Here is a 20,609-nt window from a genome sequence, read left to right as displayed (position 1 = left end):
CCCAAATAATTTTCCGGTATTTCTTTAAATCGACTTTGAAAAGTAAAGGGCCAAGTCACCCAGTGCTGTTCTAATATATTTTGCAGCTGATTCTAGTTCTGCTAAAAAAAGAATCAATTGTTACAAGTACAATAAATAATAACGACGTTGACACTTTAATTGCTCTAGGAAATAAAGAAAATCTATTCGCACCTCTTTTGCTATTAATATTAAATTGCTTAATCTACATCTTCTGTTGTTTAGTATAATATATCATTTTCTCATTTCCTTTTAATAGAATTACTAAAATATGATATTAATAGTCTTAAATCTTGTGTTATGAAAGCTACGCCTAGAACAGTAAGCTGAATCGGAAATGTGTACTTTTAACTGATGTCTATGAGGTGGCGCTATCTAGTGCGTCGCTGCAAATTGATCGTTCTACAGCTTTTTTTTTTATTAATATTAACTGCCTATGAAAACAATTTTAAAAAATCATCCCTCGATTGCACCAAATGACAGGCATTATTGACTAATCAGAGTGTAAAGTGAGCGGTTAATTGCTACACATTTAAAATTATTTATAGATCAAGAAGCTCTTCTGTTTTCAAAAAGTGGTGTTATAGGTTAGACATAGTTAACTGATACATTAATAATACGCATTGTCTTTCCACTTATGCATAATCCTAGTAGAGGATCCACTATTGCTAATGCTTTCTCCAGTGGAGGCACACGGCCTAGTGGTTAGAGCTGCGGACTCGCGGTCGAGGGATCGCGGGTTCGTATCTCAGACCGGGCGATGTGTGTGTTTATGAGCGAAACACCTAGGTTTCACGCGGCTCCGCCAGAAGGTAATGGCGAACTTCTGCTAACTCTTTCGCCACAACTTTCTCTCACTCTTTCCTCCTGTATCATGCATCTCACCTGCGACGGACCGACGTCCCGTCCAGGTGGGGAGCCTATACGCCAAGGAAACTAGGAAACCGGCCCTAATGAGCCAGGCGTGACTCGAGAAGGAACAAAAAAAAATGCTTTCTCCAGAATTCTTCAATTTTGTTACCTTTTCAGCATATACGACATGTTGGCGTTTGTTGGCTTCAAAACAAAACTCGTAATTTTCGATATCAGACTACACCTCGTTACACCGAAATTAGGCCCAGATAACACATATCACTCAACTGTTAGAAAATCTATCACTGAATTTATGGGGTTAAATATGTTATACGCAAAATACAATACATTCTGATTATCTGTGATGACTTTCACACTTGCATATCTATACCTCCATATTAGAGTTGCTACAATTGAAAAATAAATCATCATCAAAATTATTTACGTCAACTGGATATTCTGCCTCTGTATATACGGACTTAAATGTCAGTTTATATACTTGATATATGTTTTTTTACATCAAATTGTGAATGCTCTTACAGTTGTCCGTATAACCCTCAGCGAAAGGTTCATTGTGAGCCCCTTAATAATACATTGTGAAAGCCTTGAATACTGAGAATTTTCATATATCAAAGTGGGAGTTACTTTTCGTGGGAGTTTTATATTCACTAATGAAAACTGCATGAAAATATAAATTTTCAAAACGTATAAATAAATAGATGAAAATAAATCTTTTGGGGTGATGGATGTGAAATAATTTCAAAAATCGATGATTTAATTTAAGTATTTCAGTTAGTAGAAATCAATCCGTATTATGCAACTCTTAGATGTAACGAAAGATGAAAAAATACCGTATGCTGACGTTAAGCAACATGACTTTAAGCTTCATACATTAGCAGATAATATTTTAACTTTAATGTAGCATGTTTCCTATTATACTCAACGCGTCGGTTTCTAAACTGTGGGGGAATATTGAGAAATAAGGAATTTATTATATGAACACATAGTAATGTTAAACCCGGTCCCTGGCACGAAGCTTTTGCGACGGCTCGACAGCAAAGTAGAAAAAGATGACCGGAACGGTGGCAGATTTGAATCGTGGATAAAACTTATACAAGTAATTCTTGTGTACGCAACAAATAAAAATATTATTGTGAGGACGATAACTATGTTCTGACGATGTTCCCCAGTTATACCATTATAAATGAATTTATAATAAAGTACATTTATTATTACAGTGACGATAAAACCATTATGATAGTTTACCTTTATTTAAGGTTAATAAGCTTTTAATAGAATGTTGTTTCAAAGCAAGAAATGTATTGTTTACATTTTATGATGGGATCGTGTTGGAATATGCCTGCCAGTACCATATGTAGTTGGGGAGAAATGACATAAAGACCCTATGGCTAATTGGGTTATTCTCAGATCGGGAGCTTCTTTTGTGTGTTAGCAAGGGACAGGTTAGCATGCCTACATGTCAGTATATTGTGAGAAGGGTATTCTACCAGCATAGGGGAGATTCAGCATAGTATATCATACAAGTTTGCACACCACTTTTATCTACCCTATTACATTCACAACTTCTGGTGGATCAAGCTCTAACACAAAGTGAGATATAACCAGAAGTCATGGTACTGTGAAACGAACCTCTAATCAAAGAGGCATATCTTTAATACCTCGTAATGCTACTTACATCTTGAAATATATTTAAACTTGTATCTTCTATTTTTACAGAGACGACGACTATACAATGACTGTAATGTTGTTATAGCCTTGATAAAGACTTTGTTAGTACTTAGTAATGAATACCTAAAGCTATATCTTAGCTTATTCGTCATTTTTATTTGAAAAACGTAGTTCGGCTTGCAGAAATTTCAGATACACAAGACTCGAACGCAGCACATATTCTGCATCCAATCCACTTTTGTTTTATCAATTCTGTTCACTCCCAATCATGTTAATCAGTTGGATTCGTTGGTACAACCACAGCACACACTCATTGTAACCTTTCAGTGACCAAGTAATTAACATCGAACCGCTAATTAACATGAAATCGGACAAAATTAGATTAATATTCATAATCATATACTGTGTTTTATTAAGTTTGCAGTGAAACGATTAGTTGAAACTATTTCAGTCTCTTGTAAGAAATTATTCACATCACGTAGGCCACAAGAAGAAAGTTCCTTGAAACGAAGTCCGCTAACTAGTCCCCAGTTGTGTATAAAATAGTAGCAAAATGTCTTGCAGTTTAAGCCCCACTGTCATAAGAACTCAAGGATTAATGCAGTCCTTGGTACGATAGCAATCACAAACTAAATGGCAGCGCAGTTTGATATCATGTATTCCATACAGACACAAGCAATGGAAGATTTACTTGATTTCTCGGTATACTAGAAAAATGACCCTAAAGCTTTCAAGTCATACGCTATCATTTAATGAAAGTAAGGTTATTTTGGACAAAGTAGATGAAAAAATATATACCAAAAAGATTGAGATGATTATAGCAGGGACACTTTTGGTTCATAGATCTGATCCATCAGGGACTTAAAGCTAAGCAACAATCAACATGAAGTTAAACTTTAGTACCCCACCCATCTGCAAATCATTGTCAACACTTCGAAAGAAGTACAAAAAGTATGAGAGGCAATGAGATATAGTTATAGGTATCGAACACCGATCCATGAATCGGCCTGTTGCGATTTTAGCATCTCCCGTTGCACATGTTTTATATGCTCCTGAAAGTGTTTATTCAGTTATTTCTGATGAATGAGGTCGACATTCATGATAGTACTATAAACCAGATAGTACTATATCTGACTATAGACCAGAGAAAGAGCCGGTTTCTAACCTGGTATTTGTGCACTTTGTGTGTATGTGTCCAGTATTTTGGAATCAGTGCATGTGCAGATCTGAATGTTTTTATGTATGTATTCTCATGCAGATAGTTTCATGTTTAGACATACGCATATGTACTTAAATGTTTTGTAAACATTCTGGAAAGTTTTACAAATTTGTACTGTTCCATTGCATTGATGGTTAGAAACTCTAATCTTCGTATCAGCTTTCTCCTTCCTGGATTTAAGAAGACTTATTTCCGAAGATAGGTGGCTTGATAGTTTGTTACGTATCCCAGTGATCTGATAATTACAGGTATACACCTGAACTCGTAATCTGTGTATATTGTATGTATATATATATATATATATATATATATATATATATATATATATATATATATATCTTTATATATAAAAGTGAAGTTGTGTGAGTGTCTGTCTCCTACGATTTAGATTCCTAACTACTCCCACATTTTGCGGTGCAGTGTAACCAAAAGCGGGTATCTTATAGTCGTGATTCATATCGAGCCCTTCTGGGTACTAGCGCACGTCTACGATGAGTCTACGATTAAAAAAAAAAAATTACCACCATTTTTTCCCATTTTTTTTGCTATTATATAAGGGAAGTAACTCTCTAAAAATGTTTATATAGTTATTTCCCTTACAAACCCAAGCAACGCCGGGGGATACTGCTAGTATATATATATATATATATTGTTGTTGTTGCTACCAGGTTGATTTTGTGCATAAGTTTTTCTTATATAGTTTTTGCAATAGGTTTTATGCTTCGATACAAGATAGATTTTCCTTCCACTTCAAATTAAGCGCTTTTCCCATAGAATTTAGCACTTCTTTTGTGAGCTATTGAAACAATACACATATAAGCATTTCGTGCTGATTTCGTGACATATGATCTTTCATGATTGTTAGAACCGGCTTTCATTATAAAATGCGATGACAAACAGTGCTAGTGACATAACTTCATTTAATACCTACTAGATAGAGCATGAATTGCGCATTATTTCCGGAACATTATTTTCCAGTTTGAGGGACAATTTGGTTTATTGTTGCAGGTCTATCATCCCCCATCGCAGAATCCATTCGTATCTGTTCAGCTTGAGATATTTCCAGTTAAAAGTGCTATTATTATTCAAGGACATTTGCTTAGAGGAAACGTCTTCCATTTTATATGCAAGGATGTTAGAGGTACCTTTTGGACATTTACTGAAAACTACTACCTCATAAATTAAATGGTTCTGAAGCTGGAACCCGGATAACAAATGAAATAAATAAAAACATTACATAGGGATAATTAATGATAGAATCTTCCATAATAGGACAGTTTGCTTCCTCCAGTACATTTGTGATAGTTGGTATACACCCGAACACAATTCTGGTGAACACTTTTCCAGGGTTAAGTGCGCCATTCATATAGTATTCATATTTTTAAATGTTTCAAGTCAGAATCCGATTACACTCGTTACTCAGATATCGCAACCTATGCATGAGTGCAAGCACGCACGCACGCACAAAAACACAAAAACACACATACAGAACACATACATACACGCACATTTCTAAACTCATATATAACCATAATTATATAGATATAGCGCGAATTATTGCTTATAGCCATCCATCCATGCATGCATCCATCCATGCAGGATTCATCCATCCATGCAAGATCTGTCTATCTATCTATCTATCGATCTATCTATCTATCTATCTATCTATCTATCTATCTATCTATCTATCTATCTATCTAAGAGGCCGAGGTAGGGCGAATGGCACCGCGAGTGTCGCGTTGCTCGCAAGCAACTCTGCCGTCCTGGGTCGACCTTGAGTGACTTCATCACAACCAAAGCATTCTATAGGGGATTAGTGGAGGGGAGGTACGACGACGAGCTCGGGGCGAACCTGGACGTCGACGAGGAGTACCTGACCCGCCTGTTCGGGACGACTTTCGGGCCAGGGCCCATGGACAACTTCCAGAGATCCCTGGCCTGGCAGTGCTACCGAGAAGCGCGACTCGTTCTGGATAAGCTCTACAGACACGGCTCGAGAAACACGAGGCCGACCTGCCCGAGATGCGGTCAGAGCGACGAAACCGTTCTGCACGCACTCGTGCAGTGTCCAACAATTCCCTACCAGTGGGCTTACGTCGAACAACTGCTGTCACGTGTGGGACGAGTCGGTTTATCAGCTGAGTCTATCGTCAATATTGTCACGCCTCCTTCCTTCAAACGGGAAGGAAGAGCTATTTTCATCATCCTTGTGGCTATGGCGAAAGAATGTATCTGGTGGACGCGTCTGAAAGGATTGGAGACAAACACTTTCCTCTCTGGTCAATCTCTCATCAACTTCTTCAAGTACCACTTGAAAAGGAAAGTGAGAGTAGAGAGGCAAGTTTTGTCTAGCGAATTTAAAAAAAAAAGATGGGTGAATGTAGCAAGGATGGCACGTATGAATGACGAAGCCACCTTGAGCATAATCCTATGAACCCAGAAATTGAAAACAGAGGGTTACCCACTTGCAAACAAATGTGGTAACATATAACAATATTGACCAAGGTTACCGTGGTCTTTTTCGTAGGCTTTTCTTCCCACGGATAAACCTTACTTGCTTTCCCCTTTACACCATACATAAAAACACTGATACACGATCCCTATTGATCGTTTTTTTTCCTCTTCTTTTTTTCATTTCTCTTTTCTTTTGTTCCTTTTCCTTTTTTCTTTTTTTTTTCTTCTTTTTTTAATTTTTTGTTCTTTTTTCCCTTTTACGATCCCTTTTGATCGAAAACCTACGCCACCTTTTTTTGTTTCTTTTTTTTTGTTTTTTTTTTGTTTTTTTCATCCCCCAACAGAAAAGCTCTACATTGAAACTTGTCCCATCTGTGTGCAGCCCTGTGTGGCCAATAAAGAAACTTATCTATCTATCTATCTATCTATCTATCTATCTATCTATCTATCTATCTATCTATCTATCTATCTATCAATCTATCTATATATCTATCTATCTATCTATCTATCTACAATCAGCCACAGAGTGATGATTTTATGAAATACACGTCTCAAAATTCACTGATATCCGCAATGTTTTAAACTAATTAGCAGGAAATAGAATGCGTAAATTATGTATTACGACATTTAGAATTGTTTCATAATATCGAAGAAGCGTATGCAATATGAATTAATATCAGCTTGTTAATAAATAAATAAAAATTAAATATATCATTGCCTAATGTAGCAACAATCATGATATGGAAATCGGTTGAAACAATTGTAAATCGATGATATAACGGATCTACTCAGTCATTTCATCTCGTTTATAGTTTTTAAACCTCTGTGCGATTATATGTGTTTCTATAGATACGAATATGTAAATGCGTTTACAAAAAATGGCTAAGTGATGGAATAGTAAACTTATAGGACTGAAAGTACATCAAGGAAAAATAGAGGAGGGGCATCAAGAAGATTTTGGAATGAAGACATTGTGTAAATCTCCGGCACCGAAACATGGGTGTACATAACATCAGATGCTGTTTCGTGGAGAAAACGTGTTGAGGCCCTCGTCCAAGAGTGGACAGAACATGAACGAGGATGAACTATGTCGCAATGTACATATATACACCGTGCAGTACCTCAACGTTTTAATACATAAGTAAGGGAATAATGTTTATATATATATACATAAATATATATGTGTGTGTGTGCGTGTGTATGTATGCATATATATATAAATAATATTTGTCGGTATATATATATGCATATATATTAATTATACATATATATATATGTGTGTGTGAGTGTATGTATATATACATGCATATATGGGTACAGGACATCACCAACGGTGCAACGTAAACAAATGAAAGAAAAACGAGGAAAATACGTAAACAAAAAGAAAAAAACATGGAAAATAGGAAAATTAAACACAGAGAAGGGACCCTTCATTTGTTGTCGGATGTCTATCTACTCCTTCTTTCAGGCATGTATATACGTGTACAAAAGTATAATTATATATATATGCTTAAATATACATAAATTCACACACAACGTATGTGCATGTATATGCATGCGTATTTCTATAATATATATATATATATATATATATATATATATATATATATATATACATACATACATATATACATACATACATATATATATAATACATATATATATACATACATATATATATATATATACATACATATATATATATATATACATATATACATACACACATATATATATATATACATACATATATATATATATACATATATATATATATACACACACACACACACACACACACACACACATATATATATATATACGACAGGATTCTTTCAGTTTCCGTCTACCATATCCACTCACAATGCTTTGGTCGGCCAGAAGCTAGAGTAGAACAAGCGTGATGAAGGTGCCATGCAGTAGAACTAAGCCTGGAACCATGTGGTTTGTACTCAAGCTACTTACCACACAGTCACTCTTGCGCCTATATATATGTATGTATATATGTATGCATGCATGTATGTATGTGAATTTTTATAAAACTTGCATATCTGTGTGTGTGTATTATATATATATATATATATATAATATATATATATATATATATATTGTATAGAGGGCATTATTACACATAAATGCCTCACACTAGGAGGGACAAAGTCATTACTACCAAAATTATACTAATCATACCCAAATGCAGTTTTTCAAAGCAAGACATTTAAAAAATGAATTTAGTTCTGTATCACCGTGATTTCACATTCAACTTTACGTCTAATGATCGTCAGCAGAACTGATTCTGAACACATCATAAATAAACTACCGACCTTACGAGCGAAGACGAACAGACAACTGCTCACTCCGGGGAAGCAGTTGTCTGTTCGCTTCGCTACGTAGGTTGGTAGTTTATTTATGATGTGTTCAGAATCAGTTCTGCTGACGATCATTAGACGTAAAGTTGAATGTGAAATCACTGTGATACAGAAACTAAATTCATTTTTTAATGTCTTGCTTTGAAAAACTGCATTTGGGTATGATTAGTATAATTTGGTAAGTGAATGACTTTGTCCTCCTAGTGTGAGGCATTTATGTGTAATAATGCCCTCTATACAATTGATATAATTAATTGTTCAAAAGAAAAAAATTATTTTCGAATTCTTTTCTTTTATGAGGTTTTCACGCTAGCTACCCGATAATTTCTTGTTAAGATCCCTTATTAAGAGATTATCCTTAATTGTTAAACTTATATATATATATATATATTGTGAAATTTCACTTAGCCACAGCGACTCACATGACCTGTGAAGTGTACACTTCATATTCAGGTCTCGGATGATCTATAGGATGTTATGCCTATAGTCCACCGCATCTTATAGTAGAAACAACACTAAGCAAATGGAGTTCATCTCATACCATTTGTTTCTTCCGGTAACACTACTTGAAACAGAATGACCTTGTAGATATATTTTGTAGATATATATATAGAACTAAAGAGATGCCAACGTGGGTTTCCGGCCCGACATCCGTAACTCGGAGTTTCAGCATGGCTACCGAATAATTGTCACATATATTTCAATATATTATATTAATAATATATATATATATATTTCCATATATATTTCCATATATATATATATATATATATAATATATATATATATATATATATATATATATATATATATATATATATATATATATTATATATTTCCATATATATATATATATATATATATATTAATATATATCTAACGTAGGATAAAATCTTTTTCGAAAAAAATTCTTTTCGAATAAAATTTTATCAATGGCCAGCATATTAAAAAATACCTTTACAGGTTAAGATTATATGGTTAATGGACAATACGTCCAATTTTTCGGCATATTTGGCATTATAAATTTTTCGTTTGCCCTTATTTATGAATTGTTTATATATATATATATTATATGTGTGTGTGGTATGTGTGTGTGTGTGTGTGTGTGTGTATGTATGTGTGTCTGTGTGTGTCTGTGTGTGTGTGTCTGTTTGTGTGTTGTGGTATCTATGTCTCAGTAATACAGTGGGCATGTTGCTGACTTCTGTTTGTTCCGGGAGACCTCATCGCAGCTTCAATTTCTTCTTGCATTTTTGGGTATCCATCGTCCTTCAAAGATTCCTGCACATTCATTATCGCTATGTCTACAATACTCTGTTAATTTCTATTGTTCTGAACATCGCTATTTGCACCTTATCATCATTACTTTTCCCTTATTCTGAAAGCTGTTTTACTTCTGTTTTGGATAATGTTTACTCTAACAGGACTTTTAATTGTTGGAATGGGTTTAAAGTGATTCTTCCATAATCTCATATTGTTCAGCTTCTTATCTTTTCTGCTGTATCCTGTATTTCCATTACAATTTTCCTATTAATGTTCTTATACTAATTTGTTACTTCTCTTGTGTGCTGATCGTTCTTTAGTTCCCTTCTTTATCACACACACCTGATACTTTCTTTGTGACCGATAGTTTAGTTTTACAACCACCTGAGAAAAGACTGACAGACTTGTAAATGACTGACACCCCAGACCAAGTCGCTGATCATTCTCCTTTTTAACTAACCCTGTACAACTGTGCCTGAAATGCCATACCATCAGCTACGTAATATTCAGAATCTTTCTTCGTTCAGTGAAACCACAAGACAGACCAGTCCAAAGCGAAAGAAAATTGCCATCTATAAAAGTTGTTTCGCTAATGAACAGACTTTCAACTTCTGCAACCTTGAGCGCGAAATATTACGACACCAAGAAAACGAGTTCATTCATAGATTTTATAAAGGCGTTCTACAATCTGTTCGGAACACTGTTCGGAAATTGAAGAATTTCGGCATAGACCAGAAGCTGACCTGTTGTTTCAATAATTTTACACCAAAGCAACATGCAAAATAACGACACAATGTAACATTTGGAGAGGAGTTCCATTCTACTGTAGGAGGTCACCAACGCACTCCAGACCCGTCTATTCTCCTCAGCTTCGTGCTACAGGTAATTAGCAATGCCTTCGATAATTATGTGTATACACTCAGCTTTGGAGCGGGGACCATCGCAAACTAAAGATTTGATGGGCTGCCAATAAAAGATAATATAAACTAATTATATTAATCAATTACATTGATGAAATTTCGTTGGAAATCATTTACGTTCTAAGCATGCCTAACTCAAAAGACAGAAATATCACTAAAATATTTAAGCCAATCTTTAAGAGAACATCAAGAGGAGACGGGGAGATGAGAAAACAACGTCGAAGAAAAAAGAAAGACAGATTGTTAACGAAGACAGGGACTATAAAAAAAAAACGAAACAACGACAAGAAATTACACTGTAACGTGTCATAATGGAGCTGCAAAGGTCCTCCTGAAATGTGACGACACAGTACGAGACAAGTCTCAAGTGCATACATACATACATACATACATACATACACACACACATATATATATATATATATATATATATATATATATATATTATACACACATATATATATATATATTATATATATATATATATATATAATATATATATATATATATAGAGAACAGAGTGTACATACACCGCTATATATAAATATATACATATATAAAATACAAAAGACAAGAACGCAAAACATCCAGAAAACGATAGTAAAAACACGGACGGGTCACTCGAAGCCTTTAATCTTCAGTCAAGAACCGGATCATCCTCGCAATTTGGGCTGATTAATCTTGCGAAATTGCGAGGATGATCCGGTTCTTGACTGAAGATTAAAGGCTTCGAATGACCTGTCCATGTTTTTTGTATCGCCTTCTGGATGTTTTGCTTTCTTGTCCCATTTTTTATATTATATATATATATATGTGTATATATATATATATACGTGGTGTGATCATTAAGTATCTGGATTGTTGCCATTGTAACGAAGCTATATCACGCGGGGTAACACTACTTGAAACAGAATGACCTTGAGCTCTTCTTTGCATTCGCACTAACTTTTAATGTTCTAGCTCGATTCCGCTAGTTAAATCAGTGCTTGGAATGAAGTTGTGCAACGTGTGATCATCGCAATGATCATTACAGAGAAAGTTCAGCAGAGAATGTGCATCAAATTTTACCAAAAGCTTGAAGGTGCCTACTCAGAGGCCTCCGCGAAGTATTCAGAAAGGTTTCACCTGTCTCAACACAATCAAGGAGATATTGTGCAACTGAAACCCAAGTGTCTTCTTGGTCAGCTGAAAGCAGTTTTGGCACAAACTTGGCAGACACGCGTCTTATACATAAGTCTTCAGTGATAATGGACTGAACTGAACTGTAATTAATCTGGTAACTCACGGATGGTGATTCGACGATTTCCCCTTCACAGCTGCACGCACATCTGCGATGTTTTTTATCGGTTCTGCGCTGGGTGCAGGACTCTGAGAACGTCCTTAATATCGACATTTTTTCGGCCATTTTGGAATCGCCTGAACGACTCGTACACTAGTTTTCGGCTCATATATCCCTCTCCATACACTTTCTGCCACCTTGGTTACGCCTCTGAACAAGTATCACCATGACAACTTTCTCTGTCATGCTTAATGCAATGGTGACATGCTACATCTCCATCATTCTACGCACAGCTGTAAACAGCAGAAGTGAGCTAGAACGTTAAAAGTGCGCATGCACATAGAGTTTGAGGTCAATCTTTGCCAAGTGGCTCTACGCCACAAGCTTTAGCTTTGTTACTAAGGCAACAGTTCGAATACATATTGATTCAACCTCTTATACACACACATACACAAACGCACATATTCATATATATATATATACATACATATATATATATATACATATATATATATATAAATATATATATATATATATATGTATACATATGCATACATATATATATACATATATATATATATATATATATATATATACATATATATACGTATATATATTTATATATATATATATATACATATATATATATGTGTGTGTATGTATGTATATATAAGTTACACACTGACCGTCCAGGCTAAATTTGGCAGTTTGCATAAAAGAAAAGGAAACCGCAGGAGCCCATCCAAAAATTTAATTATTTTCAAATATCAAACATCATCATCTATTATTGAGCGATGACAATTTACTCAAAGTAACAGCCCTCAGCTTCAACTATGGCTTTAATTCAGCTCCAGTACTTGGCATTTGCGTTTTTTACTGACTCCTATCGAAGTTCTTCGATCACATCCTTGAACTTGGCCAACAGCTCGGCCTTCATGCTCTAGGCAGGGCAGGACAGTTGGTGTCTTTCTTAATCATGATCATGACACGCACTTAGTAATTTATAGGATTACAATATTTGGTGGCAATTCGTAGAAATTTGACTCTTTCCGGAAGGATGGCAAGGAGACGAAACCTGGTGCCACACATATGTGGCCTTCCAGCAGTAATCATCTCTAGCCAGGAATTGACCAGTCTCAAGAAGCATCACATGGCCCTCTGAATAGAGTCTAATGCCTTGTTTAAAAATGCGGGAATAAAGTCTAGCGAGTAGACGCAATCACAACGCCTGCTGTGTCCCTTCCTGCAAGCCACAGCTTCCTAGTCTCTGTTGCAGCTGTCCACGTCATGTCCTACAGGACTTATAATGTCCACTGAGCACTGCGCATCAGTAAAAGTATCGGTATTATGAGAGCCAGCGCGGATCATCATAATACAGGTAACACTTTTTCAATATTCAGATGGTATCAAAGTGTTTTTTAAGGCGGCGAGCTGGCAGAAACGTTAGCACGTCGGACGAATTGCGTAGCCGTATTTCCTCTGCCGTTACGTTCTGAGTTCAAATTCCGCCGAGGTCGACTTTTCCTTTCATCCTTTCGGGGTCGATTAATTAAGTACCAGTTACGCACTGGGGTCGATGTAATCGACTTAATACCTATGTCTGTCCTTGTTTGTCCCCTCTGTGTTTAGGCCCTTGTGGGTAATAAAGAAATAGGTATCAAGACTACTATGTCAGCTAACATTTTCTCAAATACAGCTTTAAACTTTCTGTCCTCCAACGTCCGTTCCTGAAAAGACGAGACAATGTAAATATACATACATAAACGTAAATATACACATACACATGTATATATAGGTGTGTGTGAGTATGTGTATATATATATATATATATATATGCAATATACATAATATATATATATATATATATACGTGTATATATGAATATATATATAATATATAAATATATATATATATACTTATGTATACGTGTATATATTAATATATATATATATAGTGACGTATATTTGCCATTTACGTCACGATGTGTTGCAGCTACTGTTTATAACTCGCTCTAAGATTTACTATTGCTTATATATATATATATATATATATATATATATATATATATATATATACATGTGTCTCTGCGTGTATGTGCCTTCCGATCAAAACCAATCTATTCTTTTCCCTCTAGGCGTACTTTTATGCAGTTGTCACTGACCAAAACAAGTTAAAGTGTACATTCAGAGAAAATTTTAATGGCTATTTCTGCAGTTCGTAAAACTTTATAGAGTTCGTGACCCAATATAAGAGAGAAGTCAAGTGTTACGAACAAGTGTTAAGTTTAGAATATGCAAACATGTCCAGCAATTTTGCTGCGACTAATAAAATATACATACGCGTTCACGCATAGACATAAAGTCAGTTGGAGTATGCATGTGCGGGCGTGCGTGAGTGTATAAACAGCCATACCTAAAATGTAAATAGATGTACATATATACATACACAAACTGTGTGTCATACATATATGCATAGATACATACACGCACATTATTATTGCGTATATATATGTATATATATATATATATTATATATATATATATATATATATATATATGTATAGACGTCTGTGCATTATGTATTTACACATATATTAATGTATGTATATTATGTGTATATGTATGTATACACACACACGCATATATATATACATACATATATATATATATATATATATATATATATATACATATATATTTACATATATATATATATATATATATTCATATCATTATCATATATATGTATATATATGTATGTATATATATATGTATATAAATTGATATATATACGTATTTATAGATATATAGGTATATAAATATATATATATGTATACAGGTATATATATATATATATATATATATTATATATATATATATATATATATATATATGTATATATATATTTTGGGAATGTTATCCAGTTTTAGTTAACGTATAATTAATGCTCATCAAAGTATGATGTTGAGCTAAGTTTGTAATGTTTGTTTCACAAGCCAAGGTGTTAGTCTCTTAACATAATTTCCACTTAACAAGTTTGCTTCTTTATTTTATGACTGCAACCTTTCGAGTCGAGCATTTACATAGAATTGGTAATTAAGGATTTTAATTACGTTGTATGTTGTATGAGTTAATAACCTATCCCACAACGCCACGACATTGATGATTGTATAGTAAGACTAACAACAACGATAACAGCAAAAACATTGATAATAATAATCCTTCCTACAACAGGCAGAAGGCCTGAAATTTTGGTGAGTGAGTGAGGTAAGGTGATCATTGAAGCTTATTTCTTCGACCGCAGAAGGACGAAACGCAAAATCGACCTCGGCGGAATTCGATCTATGAATGTAAAGACGAAAGAAATGCCGCCAAGCATTATGCCCAGCATGCTAACGATTCTGCCAAATCCGATGATTTATAATAATAATAATAATAATAATAATAATAATAATAACCATAACAATCTGTGAATTTGCGTGTATAATCTGGGAATGCATACAATGAGCTTCTCTGCCCTAGGTGTAACGGAAAACATTCGGCGAGAAACGGAAGGAAATTTGAAGAAAGAAGGAATAATAATAATAATAATGATAATAATAATAATAATAATAATAATAATAATAATAAAATAATGATAATGATAATGATAATAATAATAATAATAATAATAATAATAATAATAATAATATATAATAAACAACTTTTCTACTCTAGGTGAAGCAGTTGATTAGATGGTCCCCTGCACACCACTGGTACTTAATTTATCGACCCCGAAATGATGAAAGGCATAGTCGACCACGACAGAATTTAAACGCAGAACGTTAAGGTGAACGAAATGCCGCCAAGTATTTTGCCCAGCATGCTAACGATTCTGCCAGCCCGCCGCTATGATAATAATAATAACAATAATAATAATAATAATAATAATAATAATAATAATAATAATAATAATAATAACAATAATAATAACTGCGATGAATTATGGTAGTAGTAGTAGTAGTAGTAGTAGTAGTAGTAATAGTAGTAGTAGTAGTAGTAGTAGTAGTAGTAGTAGTAGTAGTAGTAGTAATAGTAGTAACAACACCCTGTTACCTTCATTGTTGTTAGCAGTAGCAACATCAATATCAAAATACGTGTTAAAAGCAACAGCTGTTTTTTTTTAAAGAATGTGTGTTGCCGTGTGTTGAAGCGCGCGCGCGCGTAATCATTTGTAGAAATCTGAATTCTTATGAAGTTATAAAAATCTTTACCTCGATAAAATTTATACAACGCTTCTCTACACGTTGTGTGGCTAACATATAACCTGTTCCTCGTAACACTGATTATGCGGACTTTCTCTGCATTTCGAAAAAGAAATAATTTCTTCGAAGCAACTCAGGTAACCAAGTTTGGAAAATAGAAAGCACACACACACACACACACACACACACAGAAACAAACAAACACAAACAAACATACATACACACACTCTCTCTCTCTCACACACACACCATATACGCAAAACATAATTCTATTGTAGTTATATTGAATTGTATATTATTAAGAAAATAGAAAAAAAAATAGTGTCAGCAACTGATTATTAGTGTACACATATTTACATAGTATTTGGTATGACTATATAAAAATTAACAGTAGTCACTGATAGTCATGTGTGTGTGTATGTGTGTATGTGTGCTTGTGTGTGTGTGTGTATGCATGTATGCATACAGTAGGAACTATTCTACATGCTGCTATATAGAGTGTTTTTTTTAAAATAGCTACTATGCACATGTTTATAGTGTCGTAGACACTATTATAGGCGAGTGCGTGTTATATATGTATTAATATTATTCTAACCACCACTATGTAAGAACGCGTGCTTTATATGTGTAATTACTGACGTATTTAATTGCCATGTAAGATGCAGATATACAATTTACGATACACATGTGAACACTTCTCTACACACGTGCATTTCGGATACGTGTTATATGCTGATTCTATTAATCGAACCACAACAAGGAATGCTGAAGCGAATATAAACCAAGTTTTTAAAGTATGCTTCCTGATCAAAAGTTGTTTAATTGTATATGTGGTAGTAGGCGTGCATCAGCTCGTGCGTTTATACGTAAGGTATGTATCGCTATGTACACGCTGACAAACGTACTCGCATAAGTATAAAGTATAGGAATGAACACAAACACACGCACGTACCCCCCCACACACACATACATACACAAACACACACACACACACGGGAATAAAATCTGTGACTGATTGTGTGAAAACGCGTAAGCTTGTGAAATGCTTAGTGTTTCAATGTTCATATACTAAACTGAACTACTTTCGGTTTTCCCATTTATGTATGTATGTAGGCATGCAGGTATACATGTATGTGTATATGTATGTGTATGCATGTTTGTATGTATGTATATCTGTTTGTATGTATGTATAGGTTGGTTGGAATTTGCCTGTATATGAAGGGAAATTGTAATCGACGCGCGTGTGTAAACCCCAGTTATACTCAATTTAAAAAAAAAGGATTAATTACCTGCATACATGTCAGTGACCTCCTCTTGAAGCATCCGGTTAATATCCACTCCAGGGTCATACTTGAACAGTCTTTGTTGATAGATAGAGCGTTTTTCCATGAAATTATAATGAAGTGCTTCTATAGTTAAATGACACATGTTGGTGACAATATTGGAATATGCTGATTTTGAATAAAGTATCACAAACCGTGTCCATTCATAGGATTTGAAAAGTCGAAGGAAGAATGTGAAAAGGCTACTGAAGTTTACTGGACCAACTCGAGTCAAAGTAGGATAGGTTTCAAAACGGTAGCTCGAAAAGTCCATTGCCATTGAACCAGCTGTAATTACTGGTATATTCCAAAATTTTGCTTGTCGCACCAAGGGTCCAGCGGCATAATCGCAAACGGGTCCAAAAAAAACATCAATTTGGGTTTGCATGTATAAATCAATAGATGCTTTTATGCCATGTGCTATTGAACACTTCGAATCTCCAGACTTGACCGAAAATGTCAAATTTGATATTTTTGGAAGATTGTCCATGGCGAGTCTTATTGCGGGTAAAACACGCTGGAGACAAAATAGCCATTGCTCGTTGGTCGGTAAAATCACCACGATGTTCACAGTTTTGCATTCTACTCTAGAAGAACAATGTAGAAATAGAAACCAAGGGACTAAGAGTCGCAGAGCCATCTCTGTAAACTTTAAACAGATTGTGTAGGAGAAATATGGTGTTTCCAATTATTTTGTTTGTATTTTTAGCTAAACATCGCCACTACTTTTGGCCGTGTGTGGTATACATGTTGATGCGACGGTGATATTGGAAAAAAATCTGTTGATGTTGTTGTTTCTGTTGTGATTCTATCAGCGGTGGAGGTAATTGTGCAGTCGGCATTATTTGCAGCTCTGTAGCAAACTATCTCCACAACAAAAGTTGCGTTAATGACAACTTTTCCGAAATCACAAAACAAGTCATTCAGAACTAGAATAGACAAACTGACATCTAACAGATAAACGGCTAAACTAATCGATCAATTCTTCTTTATGTGTTTTCATGAGTTTGTGAGCGTGTGTGTGTGTGTGTGTGTGTATGAGGTTACTTTATCAATCGGGAAATATATAATATACAATATAAATATATGGCACAGTCTAATCGATTATTGTAATTTATATAGAAAAACTAACAAATAGAAATTAAATCTTATACGCGAAAAGTACAATTTATTTTTCTCCCGATGTCAATCATGTAATAATATATAAAAGATGTATCCGTGATGACGATATATGTGTGTATGTGTGTGTATTTGTATATATAATATATATATATATATATATATATATATATATATATATATATATCGTGTGTGTGTGTGTGTGTGTGTGTATGTGTATCTGTGGTGGCAGTGAGCTTGAATACGTTGATTTGTAAGTACACAAGTGCGAGTGTTAATTTTTAAATTGTTCAAACTATTATTTTTTGAGATATTTATTATGTTTTTTTTTCAACTGTCATTTCGTGAGATTTGTTGTCTAAAATATTACACACACATACATAATATACAAGCATACACACCCATATATATATATATATATATATATATATATATATATATATATATATATATATATATATGTATGTATGTATGTATGTATGTATGTATGTATGTATATCAGTAACGGATCATCACTGGTGTTCTAGCAGACAGTTCCGGTCTGTGAGGCTGAGAAGTGGAAGCAAGTGTTGCTAGCATTGTCGACGTTAATGTTAGGCGCTGACGGCAGTGTGACTGAATGAGTCTGTGGAGTTGAAGCGCTGGAAGTGTGCGCCTGTTATTCCGATGTATTTTATCTTAGATGCAGTTGTTCCAATGCAGTTGAAGACAGCGAATGCGAAGCGAACGAAAAGACGCGCTCACATATAGATGTTCAGACACACATACCTAGATTGCACGGACGCTAAATCGCACGTATGTATATACTTATACACACCAAGGAACACACACACATGCACACGCACACACTCACACATACACACACACATACATACACACACGCACACACAAACAAACACAATTTTTTTACACCCACGCAATTTCGGCTAAGGATCACTTAATGCTATATTGAAAAATAATAAATAAAAACGTTACGCAAGTTCGTCTAATGACAATTTAAGGCGTCCATTATGAAAGGAGGTAACACGTAGCGTTAACTTATTTGTTTTTTTTTATGGGGTCATATTAGTTTACATTTTTGCTTTCTTTTTTTCGTAAGACTAAGATTACTCTTAGAGTAAAAAGAAAAGAAATTCAAAGTGTATATATATATACAAAGTGTATATATATATATATGGGGGTGGAGAATCAGGAGTTAAAAATAGATATGTAAATTGGTATGTAATGTATACTTGTGTGGGTGTATATACACACGCATATGCGAATGTGCGTTTGTGTGGGTGGGTGTGTCTCTGTGATACTCAATAGTAAATGTTGCGACTGATTACAGAAAATTTTATTTTACTTTTTACTCAGAATTTTCACGCGTAATTTAAACTCATACCTTTGTAACCATAACCTAAATACTGGTGAGGGCGTGTGATTTATTGGTAGACCCTCAGATGTTTCACAGTAGTTTTATTGATTTTGGTCACATATCATCCTATTTTGTGTCAAAAGATGTTAGGTTTTGTGTGCAGGTGAGAGTGAAAAACATTTCAGGTAATAGGGATGAGATTAGGATGAAAATCGATAAAAAGTTTTTCGAAAATCCACTGAGGTACAACTACACCATTTCATTCGCTGTGACCACCTACTCCTTCCTTCCCCTTTCTCACTCTTTCTCTCATTATACACTCACCCACACACATACATACACATACACACAAACACACACACATACACTCACACAAAGATATGGATGTATATAACTATACATATATATAGTTATGTATGTATGCATGTATATATGTGTATATGCATGTATATATGTGTATATATGCATGTGTGTATATACATATATATATATACACATACATATAT

At 34.4% G+C, this 20,609-nt stretch overlaps 1 protein-coding gene across 1 annotated transcript in view; it reads right to left on the bottom strand.

Annotated features, from left to right (window-relative positions):
• LOC115215149 (atrial natriuretic peptide receptor 3) overlaps window positions 1–19,544 on the bottom strand; it is a 55,630-nt gene extending 36,086 nt beyond the window's left edge. Inside the window, exon 1 of the mRNA XM_036505276.1 lies at window positions 17,595–19,544. Within this exon, the coding sequence (XP_036361169.1) occupies window positions 17,595–18,267 (673 nt within the window). The 5' untranslated portion in view covers window positions 18,268–19,544. The remainder of the gene's footprint in view (window positions 1–17,594) is intronic.
• Window positions 19,545–20,609: the final 1,065 nt, after the last annotated feature.

This window comes from Octopus sinensis, linkage group LG8, assembly GCF_006345805.1.
Source record: "Octopus sinensis linkage group LG8, ASM634580v1, whole genome shotgun sequence".
NCBI lineage: Eukaryota > Metazoa > Mollusca > Cephalopoda > Octopoda > Octopodidae > Octopus > Octopus sinensis.
The sequence above is the reverse complement of the archived record's forward strand: the minus strand, read 5'-3'. Positions and strand labels throughout refer to the sequence as shown.